At 37.5% G+C, this 15404-nt stretch overlaps 1 protein-coding gene across 3 annotated transcripts in view; it reads right to left on the minus strand.

The window, feature by feature from the left end:
• CSMD2 (CUB and Sushi multiple domains 2) overlaps window positions 1-15404 on the minus strand; it is a 1275366-nt gene that overhangs the window by 257791 nt on the left and 1002171 nt on the right. For all 3 annotated transcript variants that reach the window (XM_089673879.1, XM_089673878.1, XM_089673880.1), the window contains 2 exons: window positions 11227-11343; window positions 7790-8005 (listed from right to left, as the gene is read on the minus strand). In XM_089673879.1, the coding sequence (XP_089530005.1) occupies window positions 7790-8005; window positions 11227-11343 (333 nt within the window). The remainder of the gene's footprint in view (window positions 1-7789; window positions 8006-11226; window positions 11344-15404) is intronic.

The following is a 15404-nucleotide window of genomic DNA, read 5'->3' on the forward strand; positions in this document are numbered from 1 at the left end:
CTCAAGGGGCAATTCATCTAGAAAAACAAAAACTGTGCAATAGGGTAGAGAAACATTAAGCAAGGGTCAGTATTAGCAATCAGCATAACTAATGCACATCACAGTTATTTCAGGAAAGTTTGTTCTAATTTCAATGGTCTATTTAACTACATGTAGAAGGTAATGTATATTGTTTGCGTGTTAGGTTTTTACATGCATTTTCCAGCTGAGTAGATTGTAATCTATTTAGCATACAGAATGTACAATTGTCCATTGCTATGAAGCAGTGATCACTGTCAGCTCTATACAATAAATTATACATAGCAACTGACAGGGCCACATGATTTGAGAAGTGGATACATCGTCTACAGAGCAGCAGTGTTACACATACAGCCTCTGGCAGAACATTTGTACCCGTCACTAAGAAATTAAGTATGAACATCAAGGAAGGATGAGACCGGAAGAGCCGACTGGAGGTCTTGCCTTCTAACTCACTGAGCTCATTAAATCAGGATGGCATGGTCTGCCGTGGATAACCCCTTCAGTGCCAGACAAATCTAATTGTGGTGGCTATTATGTCACTCATCATAGCCTTAAAGAAGATGGCAGGTGGGATCTCAACAATACACTGTTCTATTTCCAGCTTTGCTCTGAAATAATCCCCAAGTACTGCACAACAATGAAAGCTCTGACATGCAAAGCACTTTGACAGACAGTTTTCCCAAGAAATATATTGCCAGCCTTAATGTCATTCATCTACCACTCACCCTTGTACTTTACCTCCATTACTGATTCCATAAACTTTTGAGTCCACAGAGTATCATTGGTTATTAAAGTTGAATTTCAGGCACAAACTTTCATTAATATATATTCTTCAATAGCCAAAGAGATATAAATCCACTTTGTGTGCACCAAACTCAGTTATTACCACATCAAAATAACAGTGACAACATCACGGTGCTGTACAAGGCTTGCACAGAGAGTAGAGCTGAGGGAAGGACTTAGCGGGCTCCACCCACTTCAGGCTGCCTGCAGAAAACTACAGGAAGGGGCGTGTACAAGACCAGTCACCTTGCACAGAGAGACAGCAACCTTGACTGGTCTTTATTACAAGAAGTTCAAGCACACCCTGGATTACTAAACATGTCTTGAAGAAAAACACAAAGCACAGGATTCAAATAAAAATACACATGGCTCTTACATTTTGACAATATTTACTTTTCCTGGAGTAAAGCCCTGTTCACAGCACATGTTCCAAAATATCCCCAACTAATGTACAAAAATGAAAATTCTGACATGCAAAGTACTTTGACAAACAATTTTCCAAAGAAATACAATATCAACCTTAATGTCATATACAAGTTTCCACTCATGATTTTCTGAACACAATTTACATGCGTTTCTGTGTGTCTCACTTGAATGGGATGCCCTATGTGCTTTTGTCATGCAAAAGAAGCTCATGCACCTTTTTGGGTGGCTCACTTTGTGCAATTTTGTCACATGCATTTTACCATGATTCTCACACATTTTTGATAATCATAGCAAAACCGCATTGCATTTGGGGTACCATTAAGAATAAACGGCACCCAAATGAGCTTCATTTTTTGGCGATTTCCATGCGATTTGGAATCCCAGGCAGAATTACACTAATTTTTCCCGCAGTTCCAAATTGCTAGGTGTGAATGAGGCCTAAATACAAAAAAAGTCAAACAAAAAGTCTTCCATGATGCATCATATATTTTTTTATCAACTCTTTTTCACAAAAAAAACTACTGAGCAGTGGTTATAAATTCTGAATTCTAGGCAGGTATGAAAAACAACATTTCTGAGAGTTTAGTATTTATAAAAAATAAACGTAGCACCCTCCTAGATGGGTGCTAGGATTAGTTAGATTTAATGCTGGCTCACTGTGTTCGGTGGAGCTGTAATTTTGTTTTCTAGGTAAATTTTGCTAGTCTCACTGTAACCAGTGTGGCTGTAATTGAGGTGTTAGGTAAATTTATTTCTGCTCACTGTAATCAATACAACTGCATGTGATTAGTTAGGTTTGCTCAGTGGTTCAGCTGCTGTTAGTATGCCTCTTTCTAGAGGGCAGCAGAATCCTCTGGAACAATGTAAATAGCAGTATGAATATTTAAACAGCCCTGGCCAATCCCAGGGAGGGTGGCCTTGAAGGATGCTGAGATTCTGTGTAAGTACTCTGAGGCACAGAGCTTCTGGGTCTTTGCCTGCAGAGGGGAAGTCTAGCCTGGAGGGCTTGCTGACCCCTGGGCAGCACTGCCATGCTCTTGCTGTTTGTTAGAACTCAGGTGAGCGTCTGAGGGCCTGAATGCTGAATTTGGGTAATGACAGTTACCAAATAAAGCCAGGGTCATATTTGGTCAATAATGTCACCACCATTTCCGCCTCTTCCCGTATATGGCTGACGACAGCTCAGGGAGTTGTCATCAGAGCTGTGTGGATTAGGCAACCCCCCATGTTGATGTGGCCTGATATAGTTTAGAAGGAGGGGGCACACGCTTACACTGTATATCCCCTACCTGGCAAGCCAGGCTGCATGCTTCGGTTAAGGGTCTGGTATGGGTTTAGGGGGACTTTGTGCATTTTTTTTTATTATTTGTATGAGGTAACCCCCTAAAATCCATACCATACTCAAAGGGCATTTTTTTAATTCATGCTGTAGGATGTACTACAGCAATAGTGATACAGTTCAGATTGACATTCATTGCTACTTTCTTAACCCCTTGATGCCGACGTCACACAAATATGTAGCCTCACAGAACTGGGCTTTTTTCCGTGGGGCTGCATATTTGCATACCTGTCTTTGTGCTGGGAGAGCGCCGCTCAGCGCTCAGCGCGCTCCCAGCACAAAGACCGCGGTGTCACTGAGACTCCCAATTTTGGGTCACATGATCGCTGTGATAGCCTCTCATTGGCTATCACAGTGATCAGTCACTGTACTGCCCAACCCCCTTGTTTTTTTCTCTCTCTATGAATTGAGAAGAGAGATACATTGTATCTCTCTAACTCCTGGCATAGAGAGAAAAAAAAATGTTTGTAAAAAAAAAAAGATAAATAAATAAATATAAAAAAAAACCCGAAAAAATACCTAGATCAAGGTTTGATCTAGTTCAGTATAAGGGTTAGTGTTTAAGTCAAGGTCAGGGTCAAAGGTCAGGATTTAAAAAATGGTGTTAGTGTCAATGTCAGTGTCATTGTGTTTTAGGTAAAAAAAAAAGACAAAAACAAAATGCACACTATTGCTTCTGGGCTGTACTACGGGTACAAACAACAAATAACATACACATATATAGTATTGCTGCAATCGTCAAGAGCTGTAGAATTTATTATGGGTTGTTGTTTGGTGGTAGGCTATGGTAATACAAACAGCTAAATTAAAAAAAAATGTTTTTTTTACTATTTTGGGCCAGTTTTCCTTTGATAATAAACAAATATCAGGAGATATCCACTACTATTTACCACCTAATGAAAGCCCAATTTGTCCTGAAAAAACAAGTTATAATCCACCTAGCTGTACAAAGTAGTTGTGATGATATGAACGGTTTTACTAACACGTGTCAACTTTGCAAAATTGTGCTTAGGCATTTAGATTTGTTTTACCCATAGGTGTGAAGGGGTTAAACAAAAAAAAAAGAAAACCAAAAAAAAGAAAAAAAATACCACACACAGATCCAACCAAAGGTTACCCCCCCCCCCATTTTTTTTCCTTTGTAAATGTCAGTGCTGGTGCACTCCAGTCATGTTGTTTAAAGGAAGTGGGCATTTTATTGTTTTACTTTACGTGTTTCAAAAATCACTACTCCTATTTTTCTTTTTGCATTAATACATGTTCCCCGGGGCAATGTTCCACCTATGCTATTATTTTGATACCCTCTTGCTCATTAGCCAAAAAAATGGGCATTTTTAATTCAGCAGTTTTGGTTCTGGTTGATTTTAGTGGGGTTTGGGTTCAGCATCCGAACCTCTTTAATATCACAAAACCTTGCCCAAACTAAACCCAGGGTAGTTGGGCTCATCTCTAGCTGGAACGAGTAACAAGTCTTCTGGAAGGTAAGAAAGTTGTCATACGTGAATTTGAACTGTTTCGTTTTTTTTATTTTAACTGCATTTCATTTGCAAGCATGTACCAATAATGTGATTAAAGAGGTATCAATACCACAGGAGATAAATATAAGCATAGCTTGTCTCCTGCAAAACCCTCAAACCTTGATGAAACACTGGTGTATCCCTGTTCATTTGGTTCTGCTGATGTTTTTTCATGTTTTATTTCATTCATGTTCTATTTAACGAAAGAGTAAGGTTGAAAAAAAAATTAAACATATTGAAACAAAGCTACTGCCACTATTCATGTTTTTGAACAGCCACATTTTTATTTCATTATTGTTAACCTACACTATATAGCTGTTTTCACAGAAGAAACCAAATGTATGCCTCATGACACACTTCAATACTCATCTTGACCTCTGTATGCTGTCTAAACACACAATACCAGTGATGTGCTTTATAACATAGATTATAGACATTATGATCAGACAGGAGAAATTGTAGATTGATGTTGCGCCAATCATTCCTTCTCTGTCCCGTTTTTATCATTTACTGATGTGAACTTTGATAAAAAAAAATATTTTATGCAGTATATGTTGCAATACTGAAAAGTGAGAAACACATATTTAAAAATGAACTTCAATCTTAGTTTCAGACAAACAGCTTAATGCACAATTTAAATACAGTACATACAGCATATGCAAAATGCTTTACATGCCAAATGATCTGCAATTTGCTTTAAAGGGTCTAATGATCCAGATATCCTAGCCAGGCACCATAGGTCTAGACTTTCCTGAAATCTACATCAACTCTAAAAACAATACACTCTGGTTCAAGACCTACCCCAATTTGAAAGTGGCCAGTGAAGGAGCAGCAGCACACTGGAAAGGCCATCCCTGCAAATTATTAGGGGCCATATTTGTTCATCATGCAGCCCTTGTTTTCCACTGTGAGTGCTTCTATACAAATGATTACATCAGCAGAAATCAAGACTAATATAGTAATGTATACAAGCAGTATGTAAAAGACCTTAATGGCTTTTCTATGAGTACCTACTGGATTAAATTGCTGTACATTTTCAAATCTCTTGTAGTTAAGTTTAATTAAAGTATATGTCCAATGAATAAACATATGAATGCAATGGATGTTTTTTTACTTTTTTGAGAATTTCTTCAAGGCCAAATTGCTCACATTAGGAAAATGAGTAGAGTTGTAATGCCCTAAAGGGTATACAACTTCTATTTTCAATAATGTAATATTTTCAATAATTTGAAATACCAACCCCCCCCCCAAAAAAAAACAGAAATATTTCAATGTTTAGGCGTAATTTAAAAGTACAACTGGACCTTCCTTGTAAACCATATACCTCCCAATAACCATACAGCTGTGAAGGTATGTACCCATATATATATTTCTTTTTTATGGGTCATGTCTCTGGCAGACTCTCTGAATTAACCCATGGACCATTAAACTATTGAATACAATTTACCTTATGTACTAATAAACTACAAAAAAAACAAATTAATCGATCACATTAAACAGATGTGGATATATTGAATCAATACTTCCTGCTTATGGTAAGCATTTTTTACTTTGTCTGACATGATTTAAATGAATTACTAACATCAATGCTGCATGTAATAAATTAAAAATAGTACGCTTATCAATACAGGATATAGATAAGTGAATTATTTTCATTTAATTTCTTATAGTTTAAATTACTAAGATTATAGCTTAAATTAGGCAAATGATTTACCACATCATATTTTACCTAATATTCTGCACAATCATTCATTACTTATCTGGTTCAGTCTCAGAGTAAGAATAAACAGGTAAGGAGACAATTATTTCCTTACAAGTATGTGTTGTGTGCTAAATATTTATCATGTAAACTGAAAAAGTAATTGCAAACTCCCCATGCAATGCTCAGGTATTGCCACAATTTTAGATGTACACATAAGTAGTGACAAATGCAGTTACACAGAGATAAATGAACCTTGATTAGACTACTCTTCACCTTGTGATCCCTGCTTTTCAAAAGTGTGCAGCACAATTCAATTCAAAGATCCCTTAAAGTGAACCTGTCACGTCCACAAAACATAGTGCCAGGTGGAGGCAGGGCTTAATTTTGACTTTGAGAGATGTCAAAGTGTTGTAGTCAGCCTGCATTTTGGATTTCGGTTCTTCCCATAGAGCAATGAAATTGATCTGAAGACAAACATATGTACATGCAGGTACTTTACTAATAACCTAGGTTAAACACCTTGGTGGTAGATCTGTGCATTTTGTTTCGATTCATTTTTCAGACAAAAATTTTATTTTCGGAGATTCGGATGTACACAAATCTCCGAATAGACATAATAACGAATGTCAACAAATAAAAAAAATAGTTATACCAAAATTAACGAATGCATTCGTTTCATACACTTTTTATTCAGATGAAGTCACATGATGCCATAGTAGTTCGGGCCTATGGGGAATTGAATTCAAAGTTTGAACTCCTTCCATAATTTGGATTCAGATAATGAATGGATCAGAATTTCATTTAATTTGTTCCATGCACATGATGCCAGTTGATATTGTCAAATAAGCTCATGCGATTTCTCTTGGTAGGTTGGACTAGTGTCTGAAAATATCGAATCCATCCCATTTGATTATATATCGAATATAGAGCCATCTTCTGGAAAAACTGCAACATTTTTCAGATTCACCCAGACCAATGTATATATGAAACAAATGCCAAAGACACTAAACAAATCTCAAAAATGGATCGGTTTAACATAATGAATATAGCGAAATGAAATTTTTCAATTGACAAATGTATCTGAAACTAAACTAAAAAAACCTGTTATGCACATGTGTACTTAGTGGACATAACCAGTTCACTTTAATTTAGTGTATACTCTGGAAAAGAAAGAAAACTGTATAGTTACTCCAATGGGATATCACACATAATTTACCTTTATTATAAATTAATGTTTAAATACACTACTTGAAAGGTTTATTAAACATCACCATCAAAGGTTTATAAAACATTGCTACTTTTTAAAAATTTACTGCGTTGTTGTAAACTTTGTAAGTAGTGTATTTAAAAACAGATTTCTAGCAAAGGTTATCTGATTAATACCCCATTGGGAGCAAATTGTCCTCTGTTGGTTTCCTACCCACACCTGTTAGTAATGAGCTAGTGAATACAAGCAATATATTACATTTAAGTGTATCAACTGCAGTACTATAGTCTGCTTTACTTTATCAACACACTTTTTATAAATATAATTTCTTAAAATCTAATGATAAAGATAAATTGTGATGATTTATACAGATGTAGCATTGCTTTTAACCTAATCTCTCACTAACAAAATATCTAACATCTTATCACTGGTATTACTATTTTAAATGGCAAGCCAGAGGGAGAAGAGATTTCATAAAAGATATGTAATACAGTTTACGATTTCTCAGACTATAACACTGATTTGACAATTTATGTTAACACTTCAACAAGACTGATTGCTGGTACAATTTTTTACAAGCCAAAGCAACTTTGTGATAAATCCAAAAGGCAGCATGACAAAACACCCAATTGATTAAACTACCTTCATAAACAAGCTTTCCAATCCCAGCTACATGGAACTGCAACCCAATTGGTTTCCCCTAGGCATTACCTCTATTTTACCTTACCAAAAATAATGATCATTTAGTGTTCAATTGTGTTTATCAATACTTGCGAAAAAACATAATATCTTACCAGAGAAAGTAACATTAAATCCTTCATAAGACATAGAGAAGTCTGAAATGAAGCGGAGTTGTGCTGTAAAGTTCCCAAATAGCCCAGCACTGATAGGAGCTGGTAATCTAGACCCTGTAAGGCGCTTTAGTGGTTGAGTAAAGCTACCATTTTCTGTGATGAGAAGAAAATCATGACCACTTTCCAAGTGAAAGGTGTGGAATGTAAAAAACACACCTGAAAAAAAGACAATTGTTTAATACAATGACCAAGAAATAATATGTATAATAGGTATCACTGGCATACTGACATGAATGATAGTTATCATAATTTTTTTGTGGGATCAATGCTCTTCAATAAATAAGCATTCAACTCAAGCTTAGATTCACTAAGTAAGGTGAGTTTGAAAGTGGGAGTTGAGGTACTTAAAGTTATACACCTTAACTGTCAACTAAAACAAACAAGCAGCACCCCAACTTCCTATTCAATGACCTGAACCCAGCATGTTAGGTTTCTGGAAAAATAACCACAACACCTAAAAAACTATATTTTCTACTTTCAGCTATAAAAAATATATCGTAAACTCAAAGTTAGTCATAAATTTAAGCCAAAATGTATTTTGCTACATGTTTTTGGTAAAAAAAAATCCCAATAAGTGTATATTGATTGCTTTGTGTGAAAGTTATAGCGTCTACACGCTATGGTATAGATACTGCAATTTATGCCATTTTTTGCTATACAGCTCTGCATTAGTTTAACTGACAATTGTGCGGTCATGCAATGCTGTACATAAATTAAATTTATGTCCTTTTTTTACCACAAATAGAGCTTTCTTTTGGTGGTATTTGATCACCTCTGCGCTTTTTATTTTTTGCGCTATAAACAAAAAAACCACGAAAATTCAGAAAAAAAAACTTTATTTTCTACTTTCGGCTATAAAAAATATATTGTAAACTCAAAGTTAGTCATAAATTTAAGCCAAAATGTATTCTGCTACATGTTTTTGGTAAAAAAATTCAAATAAGTGTATATTGATTGCTTTGTGCGAAAGTTAGTGTCTACAAACTATGGTATAGATACTGTAATTCATGACATTTTTTGCTATACAGCCATTCTGGCCACTAAATTTATAGGTACCTAGTGCGACTCATGGGAAAAAGAGCACCTGGCTGTCAGGGACTGCTTGAACCGCTACAAAAAAATTTTCCGACAAGTGCTAACAGAGATCAGGCCTGATTCTGTGAACACTGCGGTTTTGTGTGCAATGTATCAAGTGACAGTTATCTACTGACACTTCACTTGCTGGGGGAGAAGGGGGGGCGTAGGGGCTAAACGCAGGTGCTGGCAGGTGTTGGGGCTGATCCCGCTAACGCTGCATTTTTGGGGATACTATAGTAATGTGAATGCTGGTATAGCGCTGATCTGATCAAAGATATTGATCCAATCAGACATTATACTAGCAATGGAGGTTTAGCGTGCAAGTGAGCGTGTTCCTGGCAATCAAGGGGTCAAATGTGATTACTTGTGTACTAGCGGCAATCTGACGCTATCTGGGAGGGGTGCTAACTGACACTAACACTACCGGAAGTCGCCAGTGACACTAATACAGTGATCAGTAAAAATCTGTTCACTGTAATCAATGACACTGGTGACAGGGCAGTGAAGGGGTTAATTGGAAGGGGGGGCGATCAAGGGGTTAAATGGGATTACTGGTGTACTAGCGGGCAAACTGGCACTATCTGGGAGGGGCGCTAACACTATTGGAAGTCAACCGGCGACACTGATACAGTGATCAGTAAAAATCTGTTCACTGTGATCAATGACACTGGTGACAGGGCAGTGAAGGGGTTAACTGGGGGGCGACCAGGGGGTTAAATGTGACCTAGGTGTGTTCTAACTGTAAATGTGTAGTGTTTTACTCACTTTTACTGTGTCTTCTTCTCTCTCTGGGACAGAATGTGCCCAGGCAGAGAAGAATGACATCATATCCTGTCCTGTGTGACTGTCAACACAGGACAGGATAGGACAGGGACCGATCATCTAATTTCAGCCGGACATCACTGGCTGAAACCGAATGATTGATCCCTCGGGGATCAAATGGTGACAGCCGCGGGTCGGCAGGAGCGTGCGCGCGCCCCCCCTGCCCGCGAAAACCTCAGGAGCACGTAGCACGTTTAAAATTGTGCTTTTGTGCAGCTGTGCCGCCCTGCCACCGTTTTAATGCAGTGGCTGGGTGGCAAGAGGTTAAACATTTTCTGAGAAGTCACGAAAGAAGAGAACCTTGCATCAGAATTGAAGGTCATAATTATGCAAATTACACAAATATCAACGCTCCTGATTCAGGGATCTTTAAGGTACCCATTCCATGGCTTGGTGTTTGAAAGAAATCTTCACAGACATCAAGAAAGGTAACAACTAATTCTGGCTCTGCACAAACAACAGGCAGGATGCACTGAGGTACTGGCACATGGAAAGGAAAGATATCTGGATTGGAAATACTGAGGTAAGTGTAATTTACTGAATTCATTCTATCACCAGACCTAGAAAATTTTTCACTCAGGACAACTTCTAGCTTCCTTAGTAAAGGAATAATGCTCATATATTCATATAATAAATGTTTTTTTTTCTGCGTTGCATTTCAATAAGTCCATATATATATATATATATATATATATATATATATATTTGTGTGTTTGAGAGGTGTTCTCATTTCTGCAGTTATATCACCCACATATTACATGAAGACAAAAAAGCGTTTTGTTCTTACTCTCTCTCTCTCAAAGTTAACCAGCAGCCATAGTCATAGCATAGTAATGAATAGTTACGCTAGCTGGAACTGTGAACATCTATGATTAAAGTGTTACTAAAGTCTAAATCCTTTTATTAAAATAACATTTTATACTCACATGCTCTGTGTAGTGGTATTGCGCAGAGTGCCCCCAATCCCCCTCTTCTGAGGTCCTCCGCTGGTGATCTTGGGTCCTCCTCTTCTTTGTGTGTCCCTATACCAAGCCGTTTGCTATGGGGGCAAACAGTGTCTGCTAGCTCCCGAGCTGTGTGTCTATGAAGCTGAGCTCCATACACATAGCCAGACTTACAGTAGCTCTGCCCTCCACTTCCTCTTTACATCATTTGATTGACAGCAGCAGGAGCCAATGGCTCTTGCCACTGCTCGAGTTCCTGTGTGAAAAGGAAGAGACCAAAAGATGCAGCTGTGCACAGCGCTGGATCTATTCTCCCCTCTCTTCCCCTTCACACAGGGAAGGGTAAACACAAAGAAACAGAAAATGTTTTTTACCTTATTGCATGGAATGCATTAAGGTAAAAAACATGTTTAGGTTTAGTATCACTTTAAGCAGTAAAATACAGTACAAGGCTACAACCTTAATCATAGAGAGGCCTCCCCAACCATTTCAAAAGCTCAGTTAAGACCAAAGTTTCATACTAGTTTCTATTACCTTTCCCGTGTGATGTTTCTATAGTCCATGTGCAATTCAGGTTATTGGGGTAGAAATCAGGAAACCCTGGTGATAAGATAGTTCCACTTGAGCCATGGATGTATCCTCCACAAAGAGCTGTAGAAAGAATGACATAAGAAGATAACTAATAATGCAAAAAGAACCCTTGGCGGCACAGTTCAGCAACAAAAGCTTATCTTTTAAATATCACTAAAACAATAATTAAAAATGAAAGTATACTTTGACTTTAACTTTGGCAGGAGGTTTATGTTAAATGTTTTGAAAACTAATCTAATATCTGATAAATGTTTTAAGTGAAAATAGTAAATGTATTAGTACTCTTCTCACTGCAACATACTATATGTGAAATAATAAAATTTCGAAATCATAAACTAGAATTTTCTTTGAGATTTCAAACCAATTTAGCATTTATTGTTTAGTGAAAGCTTACTCATTTCATAATGCAGAGGATTATCATACCTGATATGACCTTGCTGTTGAACATATGTATGTCTTGTTTGCTAACTTACAAGTACATGAGTGCATCCATGCTACACTCAGCACAGTGTTGCATGTACTAAATTACCAAAACTATTGGGATGCCTGCCTTTACATGCACATGAACATTACAGCTTCCCGGTCCAATATGGAGTTGGCCCACCCTTTGCAGCTATAACAACAAGGTTTAGGAGTTATGGGAATGTTCGACCATTCTTCCAGAAAGCGCATTTGTGAGGTCAGGCACTGATGTCGGACGAGAAGTCCTGGCACACAGTCTCCATTCTAATTCATCCCAAAGGAGTTCTGTTGGGTTGAGGTCAGGACTCTGTGCAGGCCAGTCAAGTTCTTCCACCCCAAACTCGCTCATCCATGTCTTTATGGACCTTGCTTTGTGCACTGGTGCACAGTCATTTTGGAACAGGAAGGGGCCATTCCCAAACTGTTCCCACAAAGTTGGGAGCATGAAATTGTTCAAAATGTCTTGGTATGCTGACATCTTAAGAGTTCCCTTCATTGGAACAAAGCAGCCAAGCTCAACCTCTGAAAAACAACCTCACACCATAATCCCCATTCCAACAAACTTTACACTTAGCTCAATGTAGTCAGGCAAGTACCGTTCTCCTGAAGGCCATACGAAGTTTGGAGTTCTTTAGTTATTGACTCTGGAGACAGTTGGCGACTTGTGCGCACTGTGCGCTTCAGCAGGCGCTGACCCCGCTCTGTAATTTTACGTGGCCTACCATGACTAATCTGCATTCTGTGCTATTATTACTTCCAGTTTGACTGTGCTCTCCAAGGTATTATAATCAGATTTATAGGTCCAGGTGGCATCTGAGTACTGGTGAGCACCATTAGCATAATGTCAGCTTTTATAGTTGAAGAATGCCACTAGAGTAGGCAATGATTTCTGAACCATAGTAGCAATTATCACAAGTGTATTATATACAGGAACAGGATATAGATATATAGATATGAGAAAGTATACCAAACTAGCTTATAAGTCTAATTTAAGGAACATTTTAAAGCATAAACCTACTTGGTAAAAATATTACAGATATTGACAAAAGCTGGAAAATTTTGCAGGTGAATTAAAGCGGAACTAAACTAAAATCAACATGAACTATTTCTAATCCCTATGCTGCTAGCATCTGTAAATAGAAAGGTATTTCATAATCACTTGTTTCAAATTATTTCATTACATTTCTTCAGTTACTTCTTGGTTTCCAAGCGTAGGCCAAGGAAATGATGTCATGCATCCCAGTAGTCTTCATGGCATTTGGTTTTCTTTTATCTAGAGGAGGGTCTTTTTCAGCTAAGCACATCCTCCTGCCTGTATTCCTGAGCTAAGGATAGATTCCAGGAAGAAATTGCTACATGAATTATCTGCCCTTACTTAAGACAGCCACTGCCAGAACTGCTAAGGGGGTGTTTTTCAAAGTGATTTCTCAACAAAAGAAAGCATGGAGACATGAATAGATGGGGGAGTTTGCTTTGAATATTAAAAATTAATTAAACAGCGACTTCCGTTTGTGGTGCTCAAAGGCAGTCTAGTTCCTCTTTAAATGAGTAATTAGAACACACTATTTTTGTTGCAATTGTTAGCAGTGAAAGACACTGTGCTTTTACTACAGGTGTCTATATGATATGGATATTAAAATGTTACACATAGGGTCTGTTTTGATGGGTTCAAATGGGCAAATGCAGTATGTATATATATATATATATATATATATATATATATATATATATATATATATAGATAGATACACACACACATACAGTGGCTATAAAAAGTCTGCATACCCCTGTTAATACATACATAATTTCAGAACCTTTTCCACCTTTAATGTGACCTATAAGCTGTACAACTCAACTGAAAAACAAACTGAAATCTTTTAGTGGGGGGGGGGGGGGAGAAGTAAACATAAAAAAACTAAAATAATGTGGTTTCAAAAGTGTGCATACCCTATTATAACTGGGGATTTATCAGAATTAGGCAATCACATTCAAAATCATGTTAAATAGGAGTCAGTACAGACCTGCTATCATTTACAGAGCCTCTGATTAACCCTAAATAAAGTTCAGCTGTTCTAGTAGGTCTTTCCTGACATTTTCTTAGCCGCATCCTAGAGCAAAAGCCATGGTCCACAGAGGGCTTCCAAAGCATCAAAGGAATCTCACTGTTAAAAGGTATCAGTCAGGAGAAGAGTACAAAAGAATTTCCAAGGCATTAGATATACCATGGAACACAGTGAAGACAGTCATCATCAATTGGAGAAAATATGGCACAACAGTGTCATTACCAAGAACTGAACGTCCCTCCAAAACTGATGAAAAGACAAGAAGAAAACTGGTCTGAGAGGCTGTCAAAAGGCCTACAGCAACATTAAAGGAGCTGCAGGAATATCTGGCAAGTACTAGCTGTGTGGTAAATGTGACAACAATCTCCTGTATTCTTCATAAGTCTGGGCTATGGGGTAGAGTGGCAAGACGGAAGCCTTTTCTTACAAAGAAAAACATCCAAGCCCGGCTAAATTTTTCAAAAACACATCTGAAGTCTTACAAAAGCATGTGGGAAAATGTGTTATGGTCTGATGAAACCAAGATTGAACTTTGTGGTCATAATTCCAAAAGATATGTTTGGCGCAAAAACAACAGTGCACATCACTAAAAGAACACCATACCCACAGTGAAGCATGGTGGTGGCAGCATGAATGCTTTGGGGCTGTTTTTCTTCGGCTGGAACTGGGGCCTTAGTCAAGGTAGAGGGAATTATGAACAGTTCCAAATACCAGTCAGTCAATATTGGCACAAAGCCTTCAGGCTTCTGCTAGAAAGCTGAACATGAAGAGGAACTTCATCTTTTAGCATGACAATGACCCAAAGCATACATCCAAATTAACAAAGGAATGGTTTCACCAGAAGAAGATTAAAGTTTTGGAATGGCCCAGCCAGAGCCCAGACTTGAATCCGATTGAAAATCTGTGGGGTGATCTGAAGAGGGCTCTCCACAGGAGATGCCCTCGCAATCTGACAAATTTGCAGTGTTTTTGCAAGGAAGAGTGGGCAAATATTGCCAAGTCAAGATGTGCCATGCTGATAGACTCATACCCAAAAAGACTGAGTGCTGTAATAAAATCAAAAGGTGCTTCAACAAAGTATTAGTTTAAGAGTGTACTCACTTATGCAACCATATTATTTTAGTTTTTTTATTTTTACTTTCCTCTACCTAAAAGATTTCAGTTTGTTGTTCAACTGAGTTGTACAGTATATAAGTTACATTAAAGGTGGAAAAAGTTCTGAAATTATTTATCTTTGTCTCATTTTTTTACATCACAGAAATCTGACATTTTAAAATGTCAACTAAATTGTTTCTACCTGTAAGAAATGTTTGGGGTAACTGAGATAAATAAAACTGGCTACATTATCCTACACCTCCATATTATTCTCATCATCTTTAAAAGTCAAAATTCAACACCAAAATTCAGACTTTGGTGGGACTTAATATGTAAAATCAAACAATTATTTGTTTTTCTTGACATGACAAAGACATGGAGACTGCCATTGCTGATACTTTTCTTGCCAATCTGGTTCAATGCTTTAATCACAAACTTGGAATACATATGCCAATAAGGAGTCCTGACTTTCTTTCAACTTTCCTAATCTGTGTACCTGTT

Source organism: Staurois parvus, unplaced genomic scaffold (assembly GCF_062004578.1).
Source record: "Staurois parvus isolate SC_StPar_1 unplaced genomic scaffold, SC_StPar_1.0 ptg000145l, whole genome shotgun sequence".
Lineage (NCBI taxonomy): Eukaryota > Metazoa > Chordata > Amphibia > Anura > Ranidae > Staurois > Staurois parvus.